The 27,988-nt window shown below is 38.3% G+C and overlaps 9 protein-coding genes across 9 annotated transcripts; 2 read left to right on the top strand and 7 right to left on the bottom strand.

Annotated features, from left to right (window-relative positions):
* Positions 1-518: 518 nt before the first annotated feature.
* On the bottom strand, positions 519-1,363 carry PHYBLDRAFT_76746 (Zn(2)-C6 fungal-specific transcription factor; the record flags this gene model as incomplete). The annotated part of the gene is made up of 6 exons (XM_018443185.1): positions 1,317-1,363; positions 1,130-1,184; positions 1,072-1,082; positions 952-1,002; positions 601-900; positions 519-529 (listed from the first exon to the last, which is right to left on the bottom strand). The coding sequence occupies exons 1-6, from the start codon at positions 1,348-1,350 to the stop codon at positions 522-524; spliced, it is 459 nt and encodes a 152-aa protein (XP_018298574.1). The 5' UTR covers positions 1,351-1,363.
* Positions 1,364-1,898: 535 nt separating this feature from the next.
* PHYBLDRAFT_138095 (hypothetical protein) lies at positions 1,899-2,495 on the top strand (the record flags this gene model as incomplete). Its single annotated transcript, XM_018429936.1, has 1 exon — positions 1,899-2,495. The coding sequence occupies one exon, from the start codon at positions 1,899-1,901 to the stop codon at positions 2,493-2,495; it is 597 nt and encodes a 198-aa protein (XP_018298573.1).
* Positions 2,496-2,623: 128 nt separating this feature from the next.
* On the bottom strand, positions 2,624-3,853 carry PHYBLDRAFT_138094 (hypothetical protein; the record flags this gene model as incomplete). The annotated part of the gene is made up of 1 exon (XM_018429935.1): positions 2,624-3,853. One exon carries the CDS (start codon positions 3,851-3,853, stop codon positions 2,624-2,626), a length of 1,230 nt encoding a protein of 409 aa, XP_018298572.1.
* Positions 3,854-5,258: 1,405 nt separating this feature from the next.
* On the bottom strand, positions 5,259-5,690 carry PHYBLDRAFT_138093 (hypothetical protein; the record flags this gene model as incomplete). The annotated part of the gene is made up of 1 exon (XM_018429934.1): positions 5,259-5,690. The coding sequence occupies one exon, from the start codon at positions 5,688-5,690 to the stop codon at positions 5,259-5,261; it is 432 nt and encodes a 143-aa protein (XP_018298571.1).
* Positions 5,691-10,069: 4,379 nt separating this feature from the next.
* Positions 10,070-12,152, bottom strand: MPS1 (mitogen-activated protein kinase MPS1). Its single transcript, XM_018439940.1, has 5 exons — positions 11,905-12,152; positions 11,539-11,828; positions 11,434-11,458; positions 11,138-11,311; positions 10,070-11,022 (listed from the first exon to the last, which is right to left on the bottom strand). The coding sequence occupies exons 1-5, from the start codon at positions 12,050-12,052 to the stop codon at positions 10,175-10,177; spliced, it is 1,485 nt and encodes a 494-aa protein (XP_018298570.1). The 5' UTR covers positions 12,053-12,152; the 3' UTR covers positions 10,070-10,174.
* A 915-nt stretch (positions 12,153-13,067) lies between these two features.
* PHYBLDRAFT_61583 (hypothetical protein) lies at positions 13,068-14,242 on the bottom strand (the record flags this gene model as incomplete). Its single annotated transcript, XM_018440827.1, has 4 exons — positions 13,068-13,286; positions 13,331-13,455; positions 13,677-13,789; positions 13,965-14,242. The coding sequence occupies 4 exons, from the start codon at positions 14,240-14,242 to the stop codon at positions 13,068-13,070; spliced, it is 735 nt and encodes a 244-aa protein (XP_018298569.1).
* Positions 14,243-15,927: 1,685 nt separating this feature from the next.
* On the top strand, positions 15,928-16,403 carry PHYBLDRAFT_138088 (hypothetical protein; the record flags this gene model as incomplete). Its single annotated transcript, XM_018429933.1, has 2 exons — positions 15,928-16,207; positions 16,285-16,403. 2 exons carry the CDS (start codon positions 15,928-15,930, stop codon positions 16,401-16,403), a joined length of 399 nt encoding a protein of 132 aa, XP_018298568.1.
* Positions 16,404-18,247: 1,844 nt separating this feature from the next.
* PHYBLDRAFT_138087 (hypothetical protein) lies at positions 18,248-23,038 on the bottom strand (the record flags this gene model as incomplete). The annotated part of the gene is made up of 16 exons (XM_018429932.1): positions 18,248-18,908; positions 18,968-19,490; positions 19,555-19,675; positions 19,734-19,800; positions 19,897-20,319; positions 20,376-20,470; positions 20,503-20,990; positions 21,057-21,143; positions 21,222-21,363; positions 21,460-21,695; positions 21,795-22,055; positions 22,121-22,188; positions 22,274-22,428; positions 22,487-22,616; positions 22,688-22,799; positions 22,933-23,038. 16 exons carry the CDS (start codon positions 23,036-23,038, stop codon positions 18,248-18,250), a joined length of 3,675 nt encoding a protein of 1,224 aa, XP_018298567.1.
* Positions 23,039-23,389: 351 nt separating this feature from the next.
* On the bottom strand, positions 23,390-26,874 carry PHYBLDRAFT_120456 (hypothetical protein). Its single transcript, XM_018428740.1, has 11 exons — positions 26,517-26,874; positions 26,055-26,206; positions 25,715-25,896; positions 25,584-25,650; positions 25,278-25,514; positions 25,069-25,183; positions 24,808-24,952; positions 24,611-24,711; positions 24,165-24,502; positions 23,854-24,107; positions 23,390-23,795 (listed from the first exon to the last, which is right to left on the bottom strand). The coding sequence occupies exons 1-11, from the start codon at positions 26,740-26,742 to the stop codon at positions 23,783-23,785; spliced, it is 1,830 nt and encodes a 609-aa protein (XP_018298566.1). The 5' UTR covers positions 26,743-26,874; the 3' UTR covers positions 23,390-23,782.
* Between the last annotated feature and the right edge of the window lie 1,114 nt (positions 26,875-27,988).

Genomic DNA, 27,988 nt, shown 5'->3' with positions numbered 1-27,988 from the left:
CGCGTGTTGGACCTGTTTTACCAATACTATATATATACATCAACAGGAGGGCATGGACGGTGTCTATGCTCGGCACCAAGAACCTGTCTTTCAATAATGACTGTGCCATAGCAAAATATCGTTCTCCAACTGTGTTCGGATCTTGTCCAACAAACATGCCGTGATAAATAGCCGCATGTCGTGCTGCCCAAGATAGAATAGCATTCATTAATAGAGGACAGGCTGTCTTGGACTTGCATCTTTGTAGAAAATTATCTAAGTCTGGCAGAGGAAAGCATAGAAAACATTGTCCATAATGATCAAATAATCTATTGCTGTCATTATCTAACAGGGCTGGGAGTGCCTTAGTCTTGTCATAGCGACTAGGACCGTGGCACCCAGACTCCCAGGCGCTGTATAACGGGAACATCACATCTTTTGACTTATATCGTGGATTATGCTTAATGACAATAGCCTGCTCAGCTTTTGCGGGCGCAGCTGAAGCAAGACTTTTGGTTGAGAGGGGAGAAGCAGGTGGTGACTCAGATGGCTTGGGAGGAAGTTGTAGATGAGTGACACCAGAAAGTAATATATTATAGAGATCCTGGAGAGACACTATACCGGTGTCTATACGAAGTCCTTGGGGTGTTAAGGAGAGTGACCAATTGGCGTTCATCGTTGACAAAGCGCTATCTGGCTTATTTTGGGAGATTTGTGGTGGCGAAGGTGTTGATGGCGGTGGATGGGCATCTTCTTTAGCTTTTCGCATAGTATCTGCGATGAATTGAGTTTGGGTCTGGATCTGTTGCATTGCACGCTCAATAGATGACATGCGCTCTTGTAATTCCCCAATTGTATCATTTAACTGAGCTAGATTGAATAGATCGATCTGGGTGGACGATCCCGCATAGGAACATTGGGCTATGCAATGATTGAATCAGAGTCCATCTAATCAAATCTACTTAATATTACCTTTGGCAAGGTCACATCGGCGGCAAGTAGGATGACCGAAATCGCATTTGACTGAAATGAAGTAAAGAAAAAACCATTGTATGCGTCACTCTATTGTCGGAATACCTTTAAAGCATCTACCTTTCTTTGACCTATGTGTATTGGTTCAGTTGATAGAAGAAATGTAAACAGTGCTTACCTACAACGCTCACATGCCAGCGTCATACGTACTCGCTTGGATGTGGCATTTGGGTCTTGGAAGGGCGCCGGTTGAGACATATGAAGAATAAAAGATAAGTAAGAAGAAAAAGGTGGGAAAGTAAGATTTAAGGAATCATGAAAGTTTGAAAATAAACTGTGTATGCACAACAAGGCTTGTCAAATACATATGAAGTTTTCTAGCAATATCAGAGATTCCATGACCAAGCAATTGCTCCCTTGTGCGTATGTTTATTGGCTTGAATATAAAAAGCTTCTTGTTATGATTATTTATTATGATATTGACAATTAAGGTTATACGAAAGAGATACAATATCATAACCTGTCAAACCCATTGTTATTTCTTGCTGAAAAGGGTATCAGCACTATTTAGTGTAATGCTCCATGTTCTGTAAACAAAGACTTTTTTTTTCTGGAAAGGAACTATTTGCAGGTGTGGTTCTTTGCTGCCTTCCAAAGGCATACATACTGTAGATTGATACAAATGTTGTCCTTGTATCCTATAAATAGATTTGTTCAATTACTTGTACTCAAATATGCGACATGTGTTTAGTAATGAACCCACAGAGAAAGAATAGTCAAACCTGTCAAAAGCAAAACAAACATGCCAAATATGCTAGACAACATTGGATTTCTTGATTAAGATAGACCTTCATAACACGCCACTGGATCATTGTTGACCTTTCTACTTAAGAGCACTTGTTCTTTGGCCTTAATTATATTTCAATTACCTTCTTTCTTTCTTATAAATGAACCTTCAATGTCCACTATGCTTCAAGGAGTTTCCTATGTATGACCAGCGTGGATTCAGAAATGCCGGATTCACTGCCCACCACAACCGATGCGTTGAGAAGGAGGTCCAGAAAGTAGAATTAAGCTCAGGTGATACCCAGCGCACCATCCATCCGAGACGTCGTCTCTTACCAGCCCCGTCCTATTTTTCCCCCAGTATCAATAACATGGGGTCAGTTGTGCCCTCCCAAAGACTAAAACTAACTGTCTCAAAGCGGTATTTTCGAAAACCGCGTGCTTCCCCCAAATCCCAGATTCCTCTAAATAATCCACCAGCTCCTTCTGATCCAAACCCTTCTGATCCCCCAGTCGCTTTCTTATCACCTATTGCTCATAATTCTCCAAAATCAGAACCCCCTCCAGATAAGCCACTCCCTCAACCATGGGAGTTACAAGAACAATTTATCCAACAGCAGCTTTCATTTTTTGCTACAGCCATCGAAGAGCAGATACCAGTACACTACTGTGACTATTGCTTACCTCAACAAGGTCTCCATCACCCTTCATGCACTTTATTACATTTTGCTAGTAGGGCTAACAATGCCTTTGATTGATAATCATTTCCCAATATTCCTTTGTATATATATATAATATTGATTTATGCCAATTTTCTATGCATTTTCAACACCATATCTATGCCTTATTACTTAAATAAACAAACAATTATGATCGCTAAGACTGTTTATATTGTTCTCTCTTCACAATCTTGAGTAGAAGATTCACTGCTGGGTTTACTCCCAGACCAGGTAGACTGTACATGGCATTCTGAATGAGAGGAGGATGAGGAGATTCTAGAATGGATCGGCGTATGGGGTCCAGAAGAGACTGACCCCTCATCAGAGTCATCAGGGAGGGAGCCAGAAGGCTTCATCTTTTTATATAGAGCGTTTAATTCTTCCAACATCCATGGCAAGACACCTAAGCGAGCGTACCCCATTTGTAGTCTGAGCCTAATGCTCTCGGCGTACAAAGCATGAATAGATCTATTAGACGTAGCAGTTTGTTGAACACGGCGCACAAAGGAATAAAACTCACAAACGGCCACCAATCTATCTCGGCAAGAGCTATCTACTAACGACCATTCATCCGAAGCATCAAGTTTGAATCGATATGGGGTCGGATATCCCGTCGGTCTTCCACATACAGCACAGCTATGGGGGTCTGTAGGGGATGAAAATCGGTCCCAAAGAAATCGGTGAGGCCTAACTGACAATGAATCATTGCACGACCCCACATCTTCTGTATCCGGAGTGGGTTCAATGCAACACGCTTGTCCAGCTAGCGACTCCATTAATTTTTTAGCTGATATTTTTGATGGTGGTCCGAGGCGTAGGCATGGCTCAACATCTTCTACTTGGCATTGGCGCACATAAGCACTCTGGCGCAATTTCTTCATAGATGTTGATGGTTGAGAAACAAAAATCCGAAAAGCTTCGCTCATTGTGTGCCATGGTTTCTCTTGGGGTTGTTGATAAACCAAAGAGTTACACTGTATAGACAGAGGTTGATTCTGTGGTGCCTTGGCCAGTGTATCTTGCAGAATATGTTGAAGTGCATTGAGCTGGCTACGTTCAGCTTCCAAATTGGCTTGTGTTTGCTTCAACTGAGTTTCAAGAATCCACTTTGCTCTTTTTTCTGTTGCCACCATCCCGTTAGCCTCTTCGAACAGCTGGCTGCTTAATTCTTCCAATTCACGTTCAGCCAAGTCCTTCTCGTGCTGAATGTCAGCTACATGTTCAATCTCGGATACATATTTTGTATTCAGGGTTTCTAGATCTAGTCGTTGCCTCTCAAATGCCTCATCTTTCAAAATTAAGTCCCCCTTGAGTTTAGCAATTTCGGCTGCCTGGAGTTCAAGAGTACGGCGGATACTCAAAATCTGGTCTGTAACTGAGGCAAGTTCAGTTGACATAATAAAAAGCAATAAAGAAAAGAAGAGATAAGAGTTTGTGAACAAGACAAGGAAAAAGATCTAATCTCATACATTTCATCCTTGTTTTTATCGCAGGGGAAAGAGGGGAAAGTATGCAGACAATAGGATTTATCACACATCCCCTTGAATGACCTTTGCCTTTGGGTAATTGATAGTACGAGTGTAAAGTGCAGGTGCTTATTTATTTCTTGTATGTAAGCGTAAATGTTCAATGTACAAGTTTTTCAGAAAGCTCTTGTGTATTAAAAGTCCGTTCATTTTCTTGCTATATCACCATTTCGTTTTTCTTATACTCTTTAAGCTTATACACATGACCCCCTCAGATTCAAAGCACAGGGAGGAAAGCATTCGAAAAAGAACACAACAAATATTTGGCTTTTGAAGACTATATTCTACTTTGAACATGTAAAGCTAAATTCTCAAGTCCTGAAATCTCCTGACACAAGATTATACATGTGGAAATATTTACCAATATAATAAAGAAGTATAATAAAGCTGAATTTGTGGGAGTCAAAGCTCGCCCAAAAAGACATAAACCTCTTATTGCTAAAGCTTAACACTGTTTTAATAAGCTCATTAAAAGCAAACATCATCGGAATTTAACGGAGATTACATGAGTGTAAAGGAGTTCACAGGCAACCCCATTTTCGAAAATACTGTTTGCACAGCATTGTATAATTCGAGTATATAGTGTTAGGTTTAATTGGAAGGTCTATATTAACAAAGTGATATATTACTGTACATCGTAAATGGGCGCAAAAGATAATGTGGCTGGATGAAAAATAGAAGGCAGTGATTTCGAGTGACATTTTTTTTCTTTGCTTTTCACAGTATACAAGAAAGTTTAATTGTGAAAAAGCAGGTGAAAATTGCAACGCCAAATTCCTCTAGCCAAATATACATGTAGGTGAAATATTAGTAAATATAAGGAGTGAATTTCAGCTGGAGGGGTTGGACCTTTTGTTATATTCAAGTATAACACTACAAAAATGTATGCTGTCTTGAAGTTTTTTTAGCTATACTATGATAAGCTACTAGATAGTAACATCGTCAATTACTACTTTCAATAAAATAATGTACCATCACACATGGAAGTTCAAGAAAATCTAAATGGAGGTTTGGTATCAATGCTTTTGAGTGATTATCAAAAACCCAGATTTAAGTCCAATATGAAATATTCAGGATACTTTGAATTGTCCATGAGAGAGGTCGACAGTCTACGACTCTACAGCAATTGAAAAAGGCTTAACAGAAAAAGCAACAGACGATAGACCAAATTCGAGTGTCGAAATAAATTCTAAAAGAATTGGTTGAGACACTCAAATAAAGCATATAAAATACGATTGCTAATCCATAGAATAATTGAATATACGTGTATCTAAAACTATGAAGAATCCATGGGACTATCGACGGCATCGAATAAAACATCCTCCACATTCGAGTCATCTTCACTATCATCATCGCCACTTGTGATAAGCTTGTTAGTGAAATCAAAACGGGGCAGGTGTTCTCGAAGACAGTGTTTTTCGAATGTAGTTGACCAAGTCAAATGTCCCATAGTAACGATATCCGCCTTAGGAATGTCAGACTGAAGTGCTAATGAAGAAGCGATCGAGCGCAAAGAAACTCGAGGTTCCGAAGTAGACAAACGAATAAGTTTTGAGATCCAAATCTGTATAGTACGGGCGGTGAGTGGCTTATTGGTTTGTAAGGAATTAATGAACAGAGTGGAAGCCTGGAAATAAGGACGACGCTGCAACAAAATTTGAAATGTATGCACTGGGAAAAGCCGTTGGTCAAGATGTGCCCTCACCATAAAAGACTTGATAATCCGTAGTCCTTGTCGTTTTTATTTTGGACAGTGTATTTCAAAGGGCAGAGTATAATCGGTGGAGGTGGAGACCGAAGCAAGAGGGATACGGTTCAAGTCAGATGGTCGAAGAAAACAAGGGACACCATAAGAAAGGCGAGTTTGGTCTATAAGGTAGCGAGAGTACTGCTGTTATTGACTAGTGTGAGCAGGTACTCCATGGTGGGTTGTAGACTGATATTAGGTTGGTTTAGTTTAGCGGGCGAAGCTTGGTGCAGAAGAGTAGTGACTAAAGAGTTTAGGTGCCCATAGATGCGCAAGATTGTGGGGTTATGGTGCAGATGAGTAACTGCAGAGCGGAAGAGTTGGATGGTGAAAACGGCGAACGAGTGGGAAGTATGCATGTCGCTCAGAAAATTGATCAAATTAACCGGTAGGAAGGCATTCTGGGAAACGTGTCTAGTATGGATCTATTGTAGGAATAGTATCTGTCCCCGTTTGTAATGCGCATTGGTGGTGGTGTTTTGCAAGTGATGATGGACAAGGATCCCTCACGCATCCTCGTTCAGTCCTGAGTGGCCATATTTCGAGTGGATAAGCTCCAGGCGGCGAGCTTCCAAGTGCTGTGTTTCATAGGCCAAATTGCCGAAGGCGAGGGCATGGCGATTGAAGACTGGTTAAGTAGCAGAGGTGAGGTGAGACTGAGTGATTGGATGGTTGGGGAACAAAGAGCGCTGAGCCACCAGGGTGTTATCATTGTTACCTGCGATAGGTTCTCGTGTATGATTTTTTGCAAGCATCGACTGATTAGGTTCCACGGTGGGTTCAGGTACGGAGAGTATAATTGGTGTTAAGAAATCGTGAAGGCGTCGGTGTACAGGCTTCCCGGATCAGGAAGCCAAGACACATACTTTGACAGTTGATGGGTTAACCGATGGGCGAACAGATCGTCGTTTCGTACCAGAAGTTGTTGAATGGCTTGGAAGGTCGACGGGTGAATCATCCAGTTGTTCTTCTTGGATGGGCGGCAAAATTAATAATCGGCGGTAGTGTTGTCCATACCTGTGATATGAGTGGACTGAATGGTGATTCCATGTCACAGACACCATTTCAAAAGTTTGGTTTCCAGTTCCACCAGTGGAAGGGAATTTGTCCCGCCCTGTTTGTTCATGTATGTCATGGAAGCTGTATTGTCTGTGCGGATGAGTATTCTCATTCTGCGAAGGTCAGGAAAAGTCTGCAAAGCGAGGAATGTTGCCTTGAGCTCCCTCCAGTTGATGGAAATTTGTGATTCCTAGTGTGTCCAATGATCAAATGCAGTTTTCTGTCGATTGTGCTTGAGCTCCAAGCTGCAGCTCCACCAAGTGTTGGTGGCGTCGACATACACCATTCGCTGTAGTGTCTATGGCAGAATACTCTTGCCATTCCAATGCATGATGTTGTTCTTCCACCACACAAGCTCCCGAAGATACTCTGCTGTTAGTCGCCGAGGTTTGTCCCAATCGTCCGACGAGCGTACCGTCTGATTTCTCATGCATAGGATATGTTGTGTATAAATTCGCGCTGGTAAGAGGGCAAAGGTTGCGACTTGGATGGGCATGGTGAGGCTGTGTATCGTACGAAGTGATTGAGTCGGATTCTTCAGCGCCTGTTGAATGCTTCGACGCAAATCTCGCAGTTCCTTCTCAGGTAGTTGTGCTGTCATCGTTTTAGTATTCAATAAGAGGCCGAGGTGTTCGATTATCTGTCGCGGCGTCAAGATGGACTTGCTATGGTTAATAATCCAACCTAATGACTCTAGTTTCTGGACAGCGAGTTGAGTATGTTGAGGCCTGGACGGCATTGTCGGCGATTATGATCTGGTCGTCAATATAAGCACTCAACCGGATTTGTTGTGCTCGTACCCATTCGAAGATCGGGCGAGTGAGCTTGATGAACAACCAAGGAACTAGGGATAGGCCGAAGGACGTCGTGGAAAACTGGTAGGTGTGTCCTTTCTACTGCAGTCGAAGATACGGGCGTGACTGGAAATGAACCGGGATGTGGAGACATGCATCCGAAAGCTCTATAGAGGTGAGATGGTTCGAAAGCCTGATTTGTTTGGCAACCTCCTGCAAATTCTCCATTTTGAAGTGGGGAGATGGAATGTAATTGTTGAGTTTTTTGAGGTCGAAGACGGGGCGGGACCCTCCGTTTTTTTTGGGAATTATAAAATGCTGCTGTAGAAGCCTGGTGTTGTAGGTGGAACCTCTTCAATCGCCCCTTTGCGGAGCAGAAGAGAGACTTCGTGGTCCAGCAATTGGTCTTGTTGTTGATTGTACGGAATCTTGGGTTGAGGTTTTGTGCGGAGTAGAGGAGGGGAAGTAAACGTGAATTTGGATCCGTGGCGAATTGTGTTGAGTGGCCACTTGTCGATTGAAAGAGTAGTTCATTGTGAAAAATACTGACTGAGACGACTCCCGACAATTGGTGAAGAATTTGTTATTGTTGATTTTTGTGGAATGGGTTGTTGTGTCTGGCAGGATGAGCGTTGTCGTTCCAAAATTGTCGGCCGCTGTTGGTGGTGGTAGGAGGATAGCCGCTCTTCTGAGAGGACGTACCTGATCGTAAAAAAACTGATGGGATGCGGCCGTTGAAGTGTTGTTGGTAAATGTACGTCGTTTAGAGCGGAAAGTGTTTGCAGCTCTAATCGCCTGAGAAGCATTAGTTTGTTTTACTATGGCGGCCTGGAAATCCGTGGGAGACATAATGAAATTGTGGTAGTTCGATGAAGCATTAGAAGAGAAACTGAGATCAATGGCTTGAAGAGCAGTAGTATTGCGCAAATAGTTAATATGACCTGAGACATTGAGTAGAAGTGTGCTACAGTCCTTAAGCATAAATAGGTAACGTTGTACGTTCTCATTGCTTGTGTCCTGACTGATTTCAAGTCCCAATACATTCAAAGGGCGGAAGACCTCTGAGACCAGGTATTAAAGACGTTTGAGTGACATGTCCTGTTTTGCTTGGTACTCGTTCATCTTTTTCGATGTGCGTGGAATCGTATCCGGAGGTTGGTATTGGAGGTTTTCCATGCTGGGATACTTGCCAATCAACTTGTGACGTGTATCATCGCTGAGTACAGTAGCTGGGAACAAGGGGGAGTCCAAGCCAAGAGTTTCTGTCAAAGAATAATTGGTCGTAAGTGGCTCCTCTTCTTCCTCTATGCTGTCTTGTTCCGGTGCATTAAACTATGTGGAAGTTCGAGCGCTTATATGAATAATTTGTTACAATTACAGTATGCGTTGCTGCATAGCCGGGTATTGGTCATTGGGAGTAACTGAATTTGGGTCCATAATTGCGGTATTGACCGAGCGAAAAAGAAGATAAAGTAATCATATTTAATAATTTTTATTTGAGTGTCTCAACCAATCTTTTAGAATTCTTTTTGACACTTGAATTCTGATTAAGCGACATTTTTCTCGGCCCGGACGACAAAATTTATTGGATTAACTGTACACTGCGTCACAGCTTATGGCAGATTTGTAAGTTTAAAAAAAAGCGAAAGATGTATCATATTCTGAATAAAAACCCTTGCTGTTTTTCTTAGATAAAGTGTGTGGTATACACACCACAATTGAGTGAAGAACAGACCCCACAACCAAACACTGGTTCCTTCTTGCTAATGAACCTGGCAAGTTAACAATCTCCGGAACTGTTACACACCAGGCACACGTACACTACACACTCATACAGTGTAAACCAACCATTACACAACAGGGATTTGAATTACAGGGATTTGAATAGTAGCAGATATAAACAATATTATTTTGTCTCTTTAATAAATAACACTCTCACAGTATCTACTTTTCCCATTATTGAGATACTAACCCATAAACAATCCCGAATACCTCAAAGTGCATGTCCTGAACTTCATGATAGCTATTTACTGAGTCTATCAATTGCTATATAAATAAACAAATAAATAAAGAAGCAGATGCGAAAACAAACTTTTGTATTAGAGCTATATTTGAGTTCAAAATAGATTATTTACTATTATTTATAAACCTTATATATATAGATAAAGGAAAAGAATAGGAAATGTGGGGATTTCATGTTTTATTGATTTTATTTCTTAATTTGAAAATAGGCTAATTATTGACACCTTTTAATTTGTGGCGAGTGCAAAAAAAAGGGGGGTTTACATATATATATATATATATATATATACATCCAAGAAATGAATTTACACAATATGGTTTGGAACACTCACTTTAGTGGTCTTCTGTTTCTCTCTCTTTCTTTCTTCTATAGTACAGTGAAGCCTTTATGGTTGTATTGTTTGGATTCTTGTAGTTTCTTTTATATCGACATAGTACTCCACATGCGAAAAATCATCTTTTTTTCCTTCCTTCACAGCTATATTGTCAAATAATGCAAACCGATATAAAGATAGCGATATAATCATTTACTAAAAAAAAAGAGGTGGGATTTACTAATCCTTTCTTTTTTTACCAATCATAACTAAGTTGTCGTTCTATTGCTTGAACATCAGCTCCATAAGGACCAACAAGATGACGGCAACTATCGACACGTAGGCTATCATCACTGTCCATAAGTTTTATATCATCTTCATCCATGTCTTCAGGCTCGCCTACAAACTGATTTGAGCCAACCAACATTCCTTCGGCACAATTATCAGATTCTTGAATGGGAAAATCTTTTCCCTGTTGTACAGCTGCAATGGCATTCAAATGCGCCTCGGTGGCCGAAGCCGTGGTAGGAGTTGAAATAGAACTGCCTGTATATCGGCGTTGTGGCTGGAAGTGTGGCTCAGAAGGTGGCTGCAGGGAGTTAGTCCGGGACTCCGTGCGGTTACTGGGGGTGTTCTCAGGCTTTGTGCTCTTAACAGCATCGATTATACACTGTCTTAGAGTATCTTCATCTTGAATACGTTCGAAACTCTCAAAATCAAACATCAAATTGCACTCTACTTCTTCGGGTGGATCACGCACCAAAGCCACATATGGGTGTTCAAGCGCCTCATTGGCATTTATACGGCGCTTGGGATCCAGGTGAAGCAAACGCTGGAGGAGATCAATACCTTCCGGCGGACATTCCGGAAAATGAGCAGCAAAGTCTATGGGTTCTGTGGGTGGTGGTTCTCCATTGACGTCGCGAAGATTCTTGATATAGTCGACTACAGATTTTGAAGCATTCTGATCCCAGAAGGAAGTGTCTTCGGGAAGACCGAGAATACCAACAATCTTGTGGAGTTGGTCCACATAATCATTACCTTTGAACAGTACTTTGCGTCCTAAAAGTTCTGCAAAAATACAACCAACAGACCACATATCGACTAGACAATTCAAAATCAAGTGAATACACACACAGAGAAAGAAAAATATACAAACATAAGCCCTTATTTTCGAATTTTCTTTATTTGATTTTAAGTTTAATACTATGCAACTTACTGGCTTTATCGTAACTGTTACGGCTCATCATAATTTCAGGAGCACGGTACCAACGAGTGACAACGTAGTGGGTCATTGAAGGTGTTTCATGCAAAGAAGATGGCTGAACAATACCTCTTGCCATACCAAAATCACAAATCCGAATATCACAGTTCTGGTTCACAAGAATATTGGCTATGAAGAATAAATAAATGGCAAGAGACCTTTACTTATCAGAAATCATTTTCCCATTTTTTTTTCATTCATTCGCTTGAGAAAATATTCATATTTCTTTGTCTGGTATGCTAGGGTCTCACCAGGCTTAAGGTCTCGGTGAAGGACCTATTTAATAATATTGTTAAACGTTCAGTATTTGCCAATTGATATTTTTATCTTAGGTAGGGTGTGGTAACTAATCTTACATGAGCACTGTGAATATATTTCAGGGCCGATAAAATCTGGTAGATAAACCACTGGTAGTGGACAGGCTCGAGTCCGAGCTTCGAGTGAATGACGTCGGCCATTGTGGTATCGCAGCATTCCTGCAAAAGGTAAATCTCATTGAAATTCGAGTAGTCAACAATGTCGAGGGCTCGGAGTCCAATGATGCGAGGATGGCCATTCAAGTGCTGTAAAAGCTTAATCTCACGTAAACATCGCTTAGTGACAAGTTTTCGGTCAAAGATCCGAAGACACTTTTTGATAGCAACAACTACAGGAATTGGTTTTTATTAATCTCTACTTGGTGCAGATATAGTAATTAACCAATGATGATCTATTTTTCTTACCTTCATTTGTTTCCACATGAATTGCACTGCAGACAGTTCCGTATGAGCCAGACCCTACTTTTCTAATTATTCTGTACTTTTTGTCAATGGTAAATGTCTCTTGGCCTCCTTCAATTGCCACTGAATAATACTGGTCACTAATGACCATTATAAACTATGAATATTACTAAAAGTAAAATATTATGATAATATTACAAAATTTTTGACACCAAAATAAGAGTAAAGAATATGCGTAAGAAAAAGTAAAGGTAAAAGTAAAAGAAAAAGAAAAAGGAAGAAAGGAATAAAAATAAGAACGGACGCTCCCCGGAAACAGTAACCGCCCCCCTCCCCTTCCTCTCTCTCTCATCTCTTTCTCTCTCTTTCTCTCTCTCTCTCTCTCTTTCTCTCTCTCTCTCTCTCTCTCTCTCTCTCTCCATTCTCGTCACACGCTGTGTATGAATGTCATATTCTCTCGCTTTTAATACTAAAAGTTCCCTTATTAGCAGATTTATTGGTACCGATATCTTCTTAATATAATGTAATAGCCGGGAACTTGGTATACACGTCAAGAACCATTTTAGTTATTGGACAGCCAAGGCAGCGTATCACCTGATCTCCCCAAGTCATCCTGTTTTTTTAAGTAACCTACTTTTTTGTACGTGTTACAGTATTTTAAAGCCTAAGACAGAGATAACATTGCATTTTGTCGTATTTGAAATGTTGGGTAAAATATGTTATTTTGCGGTAAAGTTTCTTTATAAATGGAAGGAGCCTCCAGGGTGGGGTAAGGAATATATTATCAGAATTGTAAAAGTTATCCTAGAGGGTTTATGAGCGAGAAACATAAAGATATACAGGACATTGACTAGTTATTCTCCTAATTCAACACACTATAATAAATAATAATAAAAAACACATCTCCTTTTCGATATAGATAGGAAGTATGGAAAAAGAAGGTCGTCTTATTCAAAAAAAAATAGTGCTGTGGTAATATTGTAGGTGCATATATAGTTATACTATAGGGAAACACATTATACATTGCGCACAAGTGGGTTACCCTATAGAAAAAAAGGCGATTTTGGTGAATTGTTGCGAGTTTTCCGGGGTTTAAAGTGTCTTATAGTTGAATTTTAATTAAGCACCGATTTCTCTCTCTTTTATATATCCCACTTTCTACGCCACTATGTTTTTGCAGTCAATGCAAAACATCTTTTTCTCAACTTCTTCAACCCAGTACAAGAATTAAAGACGATACAATTATTAAAATCTAATAGCTTACTAACGGTATCTTGTGTGAATCCTAGGCGATAACTAGGATGGAAAGTTTTTATCTTCTTTGAATTTTTGTTAGACTTTGTCTCAAACGACGACCCTCCTGAAGACCTTCTTTGGCTTGTCTTCTAGCACTTACAATTTTAATGGCACGAGTAAATCTATTACGGACAATATCACGTTTAATTAGGTTAAGTATATGCCAGAAGTTCAGAACAGCAGTAAGATCTCTATTCCACAAATTATGCTCAAACTGCAACGAAGCCATGTCCTCGAAACAATTTTGATTTGGTAAATCTGTATGGATTTATAAAAAGTATTAATAATAGAAAAAATGATGACTAGTTGTAATATTCACCTTAGAATACTATGACAGGTTATAGTCGGCCATTGAGTGGGGCTATATTAGCGAGGGTTTTCGACTTGCTTGAAGGTTCGAAGGAAAATCTGGAAGCACGAAAAATAGTGCTTGGAAGTACTAAATGTATCAAACAAACAAAGGTCAAATTCATGCTTACGAAGTAGACATCTAAATACTATACCATTGGTTGGTTCACGACTATGGTTGTGAGATACAGACCAGTTTTTCACCATCAATACAGAAGGCCAACAAAATTCAGAGCTGATATTGCTTGCTAGACATTTTTTTAGCTTTCGATTGGTTAATGTAGAAAGAAAGGCGAAACTCGTGGAATAAATATTGATGGCTGGATTGAATTTTGGTATTTGCGTAAAATAAGCAGAGGATAGAGATAATTACAGTAATATAGGCATAGTCGTGACAATAAATAAGCTTACAATTTTACCTTGTTATTTCTGTTATATAGAAACCAGTGCTATGATCAAACAGTAACAAAGAGACATCAGCAAAAATATCTTGCGTAATATATTTGTCAAGATCGAAGAATGGATCGCGTGATAACTTGGTAAGAAATATGTATCTCATAAGTGCGAAGGTGTGGGTGACAATTGTGTGGACTTTAGCGACAAGGACTTGTAGAGGTCTAAGGAGGTCTGGGTTACATCCTGTTGCCTTCCCTGATGCCTTGAAAGTAAGGATCCGGAATGGGGTAGCTTCGTTCATTGTCTTCTAGTCCACAATGGACTAGAGATATGAGGTTTGCTTTCTCAGTGTTTTCAAAAGTGACAGTTAATAGGGATCATATACTAAGAAATTGTGTAAGATTATATATCGTAATTCAGTTAATTGAGTACATAGCGCAACTTTTATGGTGTAATCGGGGATAAGTATCGAAGTTAAATTTATTTCAATTTTCTCTTGAGAAAACTCCGATAGTAAAATGCACACATTTCTATATATGGTAAACTAAAAATTTTAAAGGCATAAAAGGAAAAAGAAGTCACATTAGCATACATTTCCATATTGGGAAACATATTTAAGTTCCGTTAGTAATAATCGTATATGTTTTTTTTCAATTTCGTAAAAAAAGTCAAACTCCGCTGTAGATCTACCATTATGTCCCAACTTTGAAGGTATATGACTTTTTTATCTAGGACAGCCAGAAAAAATCTGGACCGTGGAAACAATAGGTGATGATTATATCTATCATTTCCACGGTCTAGCTTTACGATAACTTGATTTTTGCAAAAGTCATATACGTTTGAAAAAGTGCCAAAAACTTAGATGGCTATCTCCGATTGCACCATAGTAAGTATTATCGAAATGATATGATATTTAAACAGGTTGCAACGCTCTCGGAAATTACTTTTATTAAATGATTCGAATATGACAAGATACACAAGAAGTTCTTTCTTCTATCAATCTACATTAATGTTTTGTCCTTTCTTTATAGAAAATATTTTCTTCAATCTCTTTAAAGTTAGTTAAAAATAAATACATTTTGGCAGTAGTTTAAAGAAAAATTGACGATATTGAAATAGTAAAACAATAGTATCTTTTGAGCACTTTTACCTAAACAAAACAATAAAAAACCAAGATACAAATCAACTATATAAATGAATTGGCAGTAATAATAATCATGCATGCACCAATATTCAACTTCATAAAATTCAATATTACAATATTACAATATGTCTTTTTTATGATATTCATGTCTAGCTTAATACCTTCTATGTCTGTCAAATTAATTTTTAAAGACTGTAATATATATATAGAAGGTTTTTGGATAATGGTTATTGTTTCATAAATACTTCCATATTAAACTTCTTGTGTACAGTCTGTGCAAATACAATGAGGACATTACTTGTGTATTCAATTCAACACGTCTTTTCCGCCTCTCTTTGAAGCATGCATTTCTTCATTCCTTCTCATCCATCATCTTACTTTTCCTTCTCTTTCTCTTTCTCTTTCTCTTCCTCTTCCTTTGATTTCAACTCATCCTCTTTACACTGACCATCCTCATTAGCCAAATTCAATAACATACATTTTATGGCATCGGCATCATCAACCATTATTCTGCAATTTATATACTTTTTTAGACAAAAACAGCATAAATAATTAAACACGGTTATCAATACTACATTAAAATATACAAATAGTACTTTGCTTCTTTTCAGATTTATTCAATTAAACTAATTTCTTCGTATAAATGGGCTCTCCTAATTACAACATTGATATCTTCAATCAAGTAAAAAAAATGTTTAAAAGCGTGTTTTTTTTTATTAAAGTTGACAATAGCTAAGAAAGACTTTATTTATTTATTTAAAGATACACATAAAGAAACTATTCTATTTGATTTTATTTAATTTCACTTAATGTTCTTTTACTTGAGTAAAAGAATAAAAAGCATGACACCAAGTTCTTTGTCCCCGCATTACGCGGCTCAATCTCCTTCAGGACGTAAACCTGACTTGGTAGCGAAGGAGGTGCTGGAATGGTGGCAAACCAACGGAAAGCACCCGTTCATCCAGCCCCACATCTCGTCACCGAGTAATGTGGGTGCGAACTCGCCAGAGAACTTACCACTAGGTGATAAGGTCCAGCTCATTCGACTACCAGTAGCTTCACCGTCAGCCGTTAAAGAGTTCAGTCAAGTTAGCAGTGAAGAGCCAGCACATCTCACCACAGGTTAGGCCTCCCTCCCCCCAGCATCATGATTCCACATTGGCGATGCGATGTACACAGTAGTCTTTCCAAAAGAAAAGAGACCATGCCCCACGACTTCTCAGAATTAACTGAGCTGGCGAGTAACAACTTTCACTTTCCGATGCTTGTAGCATGGAAGAATCTCCCTGCAACGGTCGCAAGAGACGCCTCACTATGAAACCGGGACTGTTGTTGCTCAAGGAGAAAACAAACGACGCGCGTTGGAGGAGGTCTATAAGTAACAGAAATTTTTTTCATCTGCGATTAAAGGTTAGGACTGCGCTTTTTGTCAGTCTTAGATGTCCACGTCAGAGCAAACGTGATATAGCTGTATATTCTTTTTCTTGGGTTTGTGTAACTGTTCTAAGGCATAATAGACAGTTAATAATATTCAATTAAATTACTAGAGAATATGACTCTTTCAAAGTGAAGCAAAGTAAACCAAAGCAAAGCAAAGAAGCAAGGAAAGGTTCGGTATTGATCGGTGTAGCAATAACTCTCAAAGTGGAGTACAAGTTTCTATAACGGCGATTTGTAGGTTACTCTAGGCTGGTCTGTGCGCTTGTACGAGAACGCAAGAAAAAGCTTTCTTCTTTTGCCCATACACAAGTGGACGCAAAAGGTACCCAACATCCGCCATAAAATTAGTCAACATATATTTCAAAGTAATATCAAGCAGCAAGTAAAAAACAGAAAATAAAGAAATAAGTATATATATATATATATATATATATATATATATGTATATTATCGTGATCTCAACAGAGTAGGTGGCGGGATTCTGAATTCCAGGTTAGGTTTTATTGAAATGAGGTTATACCAGTGGTTCAAAGTGTCAAGATAATTTTTCAAGAGAATGAGTGATATATATAAAATGTTTGGAGATTATGGTGCAGAAACCAATAGAAACGTATAGCAGAATTAAGGGTTAACTAGAGATAGAATGAGAGTTGATATCTTCAATAGGAAAAATATAAAATACTTGAGACTCTGTTAAGGATTAAACAAAAAAAAGAGCTTAACTTCACATTCAGCTTACACAATACCAATATTGACTTGTTTATCAGTATAGTTAACTGATTGAAAATCTTAATGTCTTTTCTGCAGAAAAAACAGCCTGGTGCTTCGCTGGGCTATACAGTAAATTTTGTATTGGTAATGCTGCCTACGAACAGGTGAAGCAGTTACTTCAGCAGAATTTATAAAGAGAAATACCCTAAGGTAATAATACACTACGGGAAAAAATGCATGTCTAGAAGTATCTCTAGGAGTTTATGTTTAAAAAAACACACACTAAATCTGCCAATAAAGAATATATGAATTTAGTAAAGTAAAAAGAGATGAACGAGAATATCGAAACTCCCGTAAAGTTTTTTTTTTTGTATTTAGGGGAAGTTCTAATACCCAATATTGTTTCTATATTAGCATATTATTTTTTTAAAGAATCAGTGATAAAAAATATAACAATGACTGAAAATTCAGACTTGAGTAATAAGTTGTCATTCTCAAACGAACTACCTGTTTCTTAAACTAAAGCCTTATTTTGCTACCAACGATCATAAGAATATACATTATATTATATACCAGAATCTTTTGATTTTTTCTTTCCTTTATGTTTCATTTAGTACAGTAATACACAGTAAAAAAAGTGGAGGGTTTTAGAGCGTGTCTTTATCGGATTTTGCAAGATTTTAGGGTGATGTTTTGGCTGAGCCTCTTTTTCCCCCTTTCAATATGTTAATTTCAATTTTTAAACTCATTTCTTATCATTTTTCTATCGTTCTATGCTCTTGGTTGCTTGCAAGCTCTGAATCAAGGTAAAGCATACCAAACCTGTGTACCAGACACTGATTTAGTATACATACTGATCTAGAAGCATAAAAAAATATATTAAATAAACAGGGGGTATCATGCCTTTAAAAAAGCCATTATAATTTTTTTAAATGATACTATGCGTAAAACCTGGTAACAAAAGAATTGAATTTTAGAACACCATAATAATTTTTTATATCATAAAGAAGCTTACTTTTTGTTGATAAGATGAATCAAAAGATTGACGTTCACCAATCCAGCACCATCGAGCACAGACGTTGTTTGCACACCATCATATTGAGCTTGTAACAGATCCTCATATCTCATATCCACCTGGACTGAATGAATACCCCATGCCGAGTAACTTCCCTCAATAACCACAATTCCTGCTCTGTCCATTGACAGAATAATAGGAACGCGCTCAAAATGCTTTTCCGGGATGTCACCCAATGAAACAATAATCCCTCTATCATACAGCTGCTTTGCAGTATACTTGTAAGACCCATACTTTGGAACAAGGCCCTGACGCTGAAGCCCTCGGATGTGAAAGTATTGGCGAGTAAAGGGAAATACAAAACGAGATTTTTTGCCTCGCTTCACAGCCATGGCAGTTAAACAACCATTCAAATAACCTTCGTACTGTGCACCTTGATCGCGGAGATACTGCTGCTTCTTCACCAGACAGTCTAATGTGCGCCGCATAGTTTGGATCTGTTCATCTCGTTTAGCTCGACGGGAGTTCTTATTTGTAATATCATTAGCAATCATATTTATCAATTCTTGACAGGTATCATTTGTTTCAAAGGCCCCAGACTTCTCTAAGAGGTCAATAAACCCTTTCGCAATGTTTTTTAGCTGGTTAAAAGTAAGACTGGTTTATTTGAAGCGTTAGTTTGATCGCTCTCTAGTATATCTCATCACATAATATACCTTTTGATGTCCATAATTAGGCCTGAATTATCAACCTTTAGATATCTCTTCTTGCTCACAGCTGAGCCATTATCTAAAAACTCAGGAAACTCGACCTCTCTATATTCAGTCCACATGTATTCATGCTCAACTTCGACAGGAGTATTGAGGATAGTATATAAGTCAGCACCAGACTGGATTCTCAATACATGTATAACAATACGCTTGGCATTATCCAACATCTGTTTAAGTTGTGAAGCAGGGTTCTTAGAAAGGGTGTCTAGACGGCTAGTGAGGCGAAGAGTCAGGGTAGCGCCTTCAGACACATTGCGATTTTGGCTATCCGGAGCTGGTCCGAGATCTTGAAGGATGTCATACAAGGTTCCCTGTTCCTCGGGTATGATATACTTTGTGTGATCCTGAAGAATTCGGTGTAGGTGGAATAACTCACTTGGAGTAATACACACAATTGGTTTGCTAACGCTAGTCTGGTCCCCAAGTTGATCGATGCCAAAGAAAGTTTCTGGATCCTTTACATCCATAACTGAGGAAGTCAAATAACACGCCATCAATAACTATAACTTATATAATATATATTTTAAACTTACTTCTCGAAAACCATTCAGAGAACATTTGTGAAGCATCTTGCACTAATCGGTTTAAAGGGGAAAGATGATCAGCTACGTCATACAGCTTTCCACTCGAAATATTGTGAAGAACTTTGGAAACCTGCAAAAAACAATTAGAGCCAAAGTCTCGTAGTGTATTATATTGTAGAGTTATATACCTCTGCAAGATTCTGTCGTTGCATAGGAGTAATTATTGATTCGGTTACATCGTATTGTTCAGGAGCACTGAAATAGCACAAATAAAACATGAACCATACAATATTTGTTTAGTATTATAATAGCTTAACACGGAGCCGGGTTTGTTTTATGAGTCTCACTTACACAATGGCTGGATTGAGGTATCTGTAATAAATAAAGTTACCGATGACTTTGGTGATATACTCTCTTGACTCTTTGGGGAATGAATTTTCTAGTCGCAAATTAAGTTCAAGAGCAATAACACGAATTCCATAAGGAACATCATCAACTGCCTCCGTGATTGCTTGCATAAAGCCTCTGGTGACTTCTTGTAGATTTTGAAGGTGGTTGAAGAATATTTCCCTAACTTCAGGATCTTCTAATGCTTTTGCAGCACTGTCAGCTGGTACGCGACTTGATTTACGACCAGTGCGTGTTTCTTCATTGTTAATAGATTTTTGGTAGATCTTTACCGGATTTGTCTCCAAATCAATAAATTGATTAGAAATAATACTTTCAACGAGCGGACTTAACAGATTGCGGAAAAAGTGTCTTTCCTTGGCACCTCTTTAATATGAAATATTAGAGTAATATTTACAAAAATAAGCGCAAAGAATAGTTACCTATTTGTCTGAACAATAAGTCGCATAAAGGTATAATTCCCACGCATAAACTCTTGCGGGCTTCTCACTTGCTTTATCTCTTCCTTAATGCAATACTAAATTCCAATAAAGATTAATCGATGCATACACTTATTAAACCAGAATTAAAGGGCCCGAGTTTTATAATACTTGCCTTGCAGAGATTCAGCAGCAAATATTCTTCTCGAGAAGTCGTTCCGTAACCAAACAGAGTCAAGACAGTATTTTCGATAATCTTATTATCACTAAAGCTTCCTAACATGCCGCGATTTGTCATTTGTAACAATCGTGCCAAGTATTTTGGTTCTGTTTGGAGACAGTATACAAACTGTTGGTACACAATGAGTCGATCTCTGCTAGGCTTATCATAAGTAGACAATGAATGAAGGTTGATAGAGTTGTTTTTTGCCACCATTTCACTTAATCTCTTCTTCTCTTTCTTTTTTTTGAATATTCCTGAGCATTTCATAGCGTCCTCGATTGTAATAACGTTCTTCAAAAACAGAGAAATATGAACGTCTACCATGTTAACGTGTTCATCTAATTTTTTGTTTTCCCGAATATGCTCAATGATTTGCTGCTGTAGATCCTCGATTTCTAAATAACCATAGTCAAGATGCAGGGTTAATTATGATTTCTTTTTGTTTTGCTCAACCCACCCACCTTGCTCGCTCTCAAAGTCAAGATCACCATCAACTAGCATGTGCACAAATCGCTTAACTGTGCCAACTGAAGGGTTCCTATCCACGTCTTTTAAGAAATACACAATTTTATAAACATTTTGTTCATACCCACATACACACAGACTATATTTTGCAGGTAACTTACTAAGCCGGTGATAGGCATTTCCTTTTTGTCTTTTTCTGATTATATTTTGGGCAGTGATTATACTAGAAATATTGGAGAGATAATATTCCATCAAACTCTTTTTCTTCTTGCGTATGATAGTGCCCCGACAAGCTGCCTGAACCTAAATACACGCGCGCGATAGTTAAGAATTATTTTTTCTGTAGGTTTCATTCCACGAAACTCTGTCGAATTAATCTTATGATAATTGTATACACACCAGAGTGATCCATTCTTTTGAAGATTCAAATGCTTTGCGCTTTTCGCTCATATCACGTCGACTCATGTTTCCTCGAACGCAAGCCTGGACATTAGTGATTTGAGTAATGAAGAAATTTGAGCGGTGTTCCTTCTGAGTGGTTTGAAATTTTCTGCGCTCTAACCAAGTACGCACGTAACTCTGACACTTCAATAAATCGCGCATTATATTAGGGCTGTTCCAGTACTTCTCGAACCCTAAAGTCAACGAATGTTAAAATAATGAATAAAATATAGAAAAAATGGTGTATTCTGGTATTAGATACGATTCAAAAGATATTCGATTGGGTTTCTTACGATCTTCACTGCTCATAGGGGTGGTGTCATCTGAATCATATTCTCCCTCTCCTTCGATTACAAGATCCGGTGTTGAGGGATCCGACATACTATCTTCCAAGTAGTATGTGATTATATCCATCTGTTGGAGATGGTAATTGCTATTTACATCATCAAAATCTTCTTCTAGTTCTTTACAAAGTGAAGATCCAATATTCATAAAGTTTGGCATCGCAACACCGGCTATATCAAGCCCGCGCTGTGTTGCAGTCAATTCTTCATCTACACATACACACAAAGGGTAATTAATATCTATGTACAATATACTCAAACTTAAGATTTATTACTTGTGAACTGGAGCTGGCCCAAAAGATTCTTGATGTTAGGAGCCATGTTGCGCCTAGCCAACAAATGGCTATTATAAAGCAAACAAGAGGTATTATTTTGGATAAGAATGTCGCCATTATTCAATCAGAACTGGATCAAGCTGCTTTTCTTACCTGAGTGCATGTATACAGTAGATCACTTTTGGAATGTTCTTCTTGTCATATAGGTCTGTCAGTTCAAACCAAAAGATTTGAGGGAGACGGACGACCCTCAGGGCAGCAAAAAAAAAGTTGATGTTGTCTGAATGCTTGAATTGAAGCTTGTCATCCTGTTACAGACAAGATTAGCCGTGCCTTGTAACTAATCTAGGTTTGGGCTCAACTTACAATAAAGATCTTTCGTACTACTCCAGGTGCAAAATAATCTGCTAGCTTGGCAAGTACTACACCGTTACGCATAGACTCTTCTAGTTTAGTAATAGGTTCGATTTCATATTCAAGACAATCTTCGATCCACCTAACAATAAGCTCGTAAATATCTTGTAACTTAAACGGTAGCAAACAAAAGACAAATAAATAAACATTTACTCTTTAGCTTCGCCAATGTGACAGAGATATTCATATGCCTGCAAATTGTTTCTCTGTTTATCCATCCACTGACTGTGAACTGCACGGTCATCTTTCTGGAGACGAATTCGGCCTAATAATGTATTAATGAAAATCATCACAAAATAAATGTAAAGATCATATTTCACCTTGCATTCCTATATAATACAAAGAAAGGTACTTAATACACATTATTTAAAGCCTTGACGAAAACTATAGTATTTTACCAATAACATCTTGGGCATCGTCTGTGATAGTGGGTATGTGGAGATCTGAAAGACCTTTCTTGCCAGCCATATTTGACAAGCGTATAAGTGGCGTAGGATGAGACATGATCCTGTTTCTTGTAATAAATACTTTACTGTGTGTTTTAGAATAAAATATATTATCGTACTTATGTTTTTAAAAATAAGATAAAAATAAAGGGGGGAAAGGAGGGAATATTTAATCAAACTATTGATATTTTCAAGGTTACTTGATATAGACAAGCAGTAAATATAACAGAAAAGAAAGAGAAGCAAAATGTAGCGGGAATCTTTAAAGGGCCTTCTAATGTTCTCTTTCAATACCATCTAGATTGATCAGCATTCCTTAATTTTGGTGTGACACTTGGTGTGACACTTGGTAATATAAACCAGCAGAATATGACTTTTACTGTTTTTGCTAATTCAAAAAGGCAAGTTAAAGGTATTTCAAAGGCGACGTATCATCTTTTTTTATTTATTTTTTATTTTAAAGGGGTTCCGTAGCAGGGAAGCGAAAGAAGGTAGAAAGAAAAATAAGACAAGGTTTGGGTTGTAAAAAAGAAAGAGAGAAAGAGAGACGACGACAGACTGATGAGGATGGAATAACACAAGTAAACTACAATATACAAGACAAAAGAGAGACGAAAGAGCAAAAGCAAAAGAAGAAAACAGAGATTAAAGAAAGTAACGAGAGCTCTGTACCCCCAAATAAACCTTCTCATACATCTTGTATTGCTCTATGAGAAGACCATTCTCTCGCATTTCCATTTTTCTCCTTGTCTTAACTCCGTTGTCTCTTGATCATTGCCCACATTTCATTTTATCTTTGGCACTAGTTCAGAGTGCTGTTGACACACACAATGAAGTTAGTATTTCGCACAATGCCATTTATCATATACTTGCCCACTCTCCAAAGCTCGTGTTGCGAAGAACTTGACATCTCCATCTCCATCAAGGCTTAGCTTTACAAGAGCCGGCTTTATTGTGCTTGGGATCAAACCAGCCTTGTCTCCGGTCTGCTTCAACAGAGGAACCAAGGCTTCAAGAGATTTTGCGACACTGAAGCGGATATTCGGGATAGGGTCATCAGCCAATTTCATAATCGTGGGCAATACGGAATCATTAATTATTTCGTAAGGCAGTGCCTCTGCCATAGTCTAAAGAAATTAATACATGAGTTTTGTGCAACGTATACACGAAATTTAAAAACTTACAGTCAATGCAGACACCATGATCATTCTGTAGAGGTATTTCAACTCGGTGGCCATCTTAAGGACCTGAGGAATAATAGCCTTTTTTGCCCATTCACCACCAAACACCTCTGTCAATCTCTTCAGATTCACTGTGGCAGCCTCACGAATAGAGTAGACAGAGTCGCGGAGCCATGACATACACAAACTAAGAAGCTTTTCTTCAAAGAACTTTGCTCCAAATTGCTTAGCCAACAATGGAATATATTCAATAATGGCCAATCTGATGCGCCACTGCTTGTCTTCAGAAAGTTCGACAATAGCAGGAAGGAGTGCCTGTGAGAGACGATCGATACCAATAGCTATTCACAAAATAAAATATTAAAGTAAATCAAAGCAAATCAAAGCAACATTAGATACATTGAATTAAAACGCCAGCAATATAAAATAGTGTTTTTTTTTCACAATACCTTGATTGATCACCTCCAAATTGGAGATGACATTAAGTCGAACATCGGGGAACTCATCTGTCAATTGCTGCAAGAATGTGGGGAGCAAGAACTCCATAGTCCTAATTATTGAATGCGTTATATTTCCTTGATTGTCTTTGTTTGGTGTATCTTTATGCTTAAAATGACTAATACCATTCTTACTATTGTATACTTACGCTTCTTGTCCAACAATAGGTGCAAGTCCACTGATCTCCTTTGCCAAAGCAGCACGTGCATGTTGGTTCTCATCAGTAACCAAATCACGTACACAAGGCAAAAGGTTTTCGAGAATAACAGATTTCTCCACCAATTTAGCATAGCCTTCACGTCACAGCAAAAAATAATTAAAAAAAGATATCACACATAAACAGATAGATATATAGACAGATAAAAGCTAGACAAAAACTATAATGCAATGTAATGTAATTCAAGCTTACCAGGAACTTGACCAGCAGCAGCAGTTCTGACTTCACCTTCAGGATCTCTAAGAAGGTTGATAAATGCAGCTGTAAAGTGTTCTCTAACAATGGTCTCCCCGAATGCTTGAGAAATCTATCAATAAAACAATGTGTATATATAATTTAGTTTTTTCTTTTTTTTGGCAACCTGTTGTTCATTGATACTATTTGTATATTTGCTTTTTTACCTCAACATATTTAGAGGCAACCATATATCTAACACGCCACGACTTGTCATCCGCCAAGGATTTGAAGCTAGGGAGCAAGTGCTCCAAGTTCTGCTCAGGTGTGAGGAGCTTGGCCAGGGCAGCCAAGCTCTCAACAGTCAAGAGACGAACGGAGTCTTGGTCATCTTGGGCAAGTTTGTGGAACCAGTTGACGCTGGTTTCGAAAATATCTTCAGGCGCCACCTGTCCAGCCAGTTGCTGTAATACACAATATAGACAACCATGAATTCTGACGTCTCGGGTCTGTCCTTTTTATGCTCCACTTACAGCCAGAGCCTTTGCAGCAGCTCTTCTGACCATCGGACTATCGTCCTGTACCAACTGAGAGAACATACTAAAAGCTTTCTGATAAATACCAGAACAAAGAAATACGGGTCGTTTACTTGTCAGGCTTTTACCTAGTCAATTCAGCCTGGAGCTCCTTCGAGCTCTTTCTGTAGACAGCAGCGTACAGACCAGTAGCCGAAGTCCGACTTGTGAACCATTCGCCCATGCTCAATCTCTTCAAAAGGGGTACAAAGTATTCATTAAGCTGTCTTTGAGGAAGAACATCAGCCAATGTGCAGAGCGACGCAACAGCCTATAAATGTAAATACATAAAAACATATACACGCACAAAAAGCATCAGACAGTCTAAACAAAACTTTCTTTTTTCTTTTCTTTTCTTTTTCTGTGTGTCTATGTGTGTGGGATCGGAAACCAAGTGTTTGTTTCAATTTGTTGTTTTTGTTTTTTTACCCTGTCTCTAACTGTTGATTCTTCTACAGCAGCAATACTTTCAAGGGGAACCAGCAGATAATGCGCGTATTCAGGACCACCCACAGCGTCTGTAAGTTTTCCAAGTTCCTCAGCCAAAGCCAAAAGCACCTCGTCATCATCGTCAATAGACTCTAACAACAAAGCAAAAAAAAAGGAGTAGAAGAAAAAAGATTTCGTGTTGAATATTTTGCTTTATAGATTTGTCTATCGAATCTGCACATCCGTACACGCACATCCCACACACGCACATAAGCACACACACACATATATATATACATATACACGTAAACCCAAGAGAGGTCGACATAATCTGTCCCCCATCCCTCCTCTTTCAGGTTTACGTCATATTACTTTCACTTCTACAAGTGCCATCTCGGTATATGTTCATTTATGATGAACTCAAGATAGATGGAATCTGAAGCAGAAGAAGAAAATGCTCACCTCGCAAGAAAGGAATAAGCTCTTCTCTTGTTCTTTCTTGACCAAGAGCATCTGCGATGATGGGTAACTTCTTCATAGCATTCAAGCGCAATTGAATATCTTCATGCTTTAACTCATCAATCAGAACAGCTACGGAGTAAAGTTCATCTTGAGCTGGCTGGGTCATGTTAACGGGGTCTTCATCCATATATTCTGTAGGCGTCACGGCGTGTGTGTCAACTTCCATCGTGTATTCTTCTTTTGTTGTTACGAAAAAGGAGTATCAAGAAATTTAAGAGCGTTCTCTATAAATAATGCCTTATTCTTTGTACGTAGAGTGATGAAGTAGTCTCGCTTGAGAATACGGTCGTGGTGCGGGTGGTCTGGATAGAAAAAATATATATAAAGAAAAAAAAAGGCGCCCAGTAGAGCCAAAGTTCAAGCTCACGTGAACAAGCTAAATGCACCGGTACGCGACAGATGTGACGTACTACTTTCATTGAATCACCACAATCCAATCATATCTCTTGAAACACATTTCAAAAAGGAAAAAGAAATAAGGAAGGGATGTATGTGTATGAATGGAAGCTATACAAAAAAAGATGATGATAGATTTTCCATTGTCTGGTATTACTACTACTGCTATAATGGCATATTATGTGCATTGTTGCCCTATTGACGACTTTCATGAAGCATGCGTTTCAAGTTGCTCTACAATTAAGCGTATAGAAAGACCGATATATTTTATAGTGATGTGATCCACAGCCAAATTTCCATATTTAACAGTTTTATATATGTATATAAAAATTTCCTTTTTGTTTGCAAGAAAAGCACAGGTTTCAAAATAAGCTTAGATTAGATATTTATTACGTAAATTTTCTATAAATATTGTGTGTTCATTCATTATGTACATGTCTTTAAGTAAACCCCAAGTTTACTTTGTTGCAGTGTGTTTAATATGAATATGTGGCAATTATTTTCATGAATCCGAATTACTTGATAATTATTTTTGACTATTAAGATTTATGTAATTATGAGATATTTTATATAACTTTCATTATTTCTATATTCTACTTTTCTTTTGTACGAGTCTTTATTCCCGGGCGGTTTTGGGTCCCTCAATGACAAGAGCCAATTGGTGTTATTTACTATAACATCATGTAGTATATAAACTACAACTAAACAAGACATTTGTTTTAAACTGTGGAATTTTTAGGAAAGAAAGGGCAGCAAGCAATAGCTAGAAGACAAAAAGACATGGATCCATATCAACCATGGTTTACTTGAGTCAATTGAGAGCTTTAGATGTTGCTCAGGTACCACAACCAAAAAAAAAAGCAATGTCAGTGATGTTACCATACCGCTTGGAGTATAGTTCTCAGTATGTTCAATGCTTTACAAGTGTGTGGATCCCAAGTTCAAATACAAGGTTATCTTTCTAAAAAATAAAAGGCTACATATCTAAAGGAGCTTTGTATGCAATACTTATTTCT

The sequence above is a fragment of the Phycomyces blakesleeanus genome (genome assembly GCF_001638985.1).
Source record: "Phycomyces blakesleeanus NRRL 1555(-) unplaced genomic scaffold PHYBLscaffold_1, whole genome shotgun sequence".
Classification (NCBI taxonomy): domain Eukaryota; kingdom Fungi; phylum Mucoromycota; class Mucoromycetes; order Mucorales; family Phycomycetaceae; genus Phycomyces; species Phycomyces blakesleeanus.
This window is presented reverse-complemented; position numbering and strand designations above follow the sequence as displayed.

What these genes read in the sequence shown, in the direction of transcription:
- PHYBLDRAFT_120456 (XM_018428740.1), bottom strand. Translation starts at nt 26,742, where the DNA reads ATGGAAGTTGACACACACGCCGTGACGCCTACAGAATATATGGATGAA. An exon ending in CCTATTGTTGGACAAGAAGC is followed by an intron (nt 24,712 to 24,807) that starts GTAAGTATACAA and finishes TTCAATAATTAG; the next exon opens with GACTATGGAGTTCTTGCTCC. An exon ending in TCATGGTGTCTGCATTGACT is followed by an intron (nt 24,108 to 24,164) that starts GTAAGTTTTTAA and finishes TAATTTCTTTAG; the next exon opens with ACTATGGCAGAGGCACTGCC.
- MPS1 (XM_018439940.1), bottom strand. Translation starts at nt 12,052, where the DNA reads ATGGTCATTAGTGACCAGTATTATTCAGTGGCAATTGAAGGAGGCCAA. An exon ending in AATATATTCACAGTGCTCAT is followed by an intron (nt 11,459 to 11,538) that starts GTAAGATTAGTT and finishes ATTATTAAATAG; the next exon opens with GTCCTTCACCGAGACCTTAA. An exon ending in TCACCGAGACCTTAAGCCTG is followed by an intron (nt 11,312 to 11,433) that starts GTGAGACCCTAG and finishes TATTCTTCATAG; the next exon opens with CCAATATTCTTGTGAACCAG.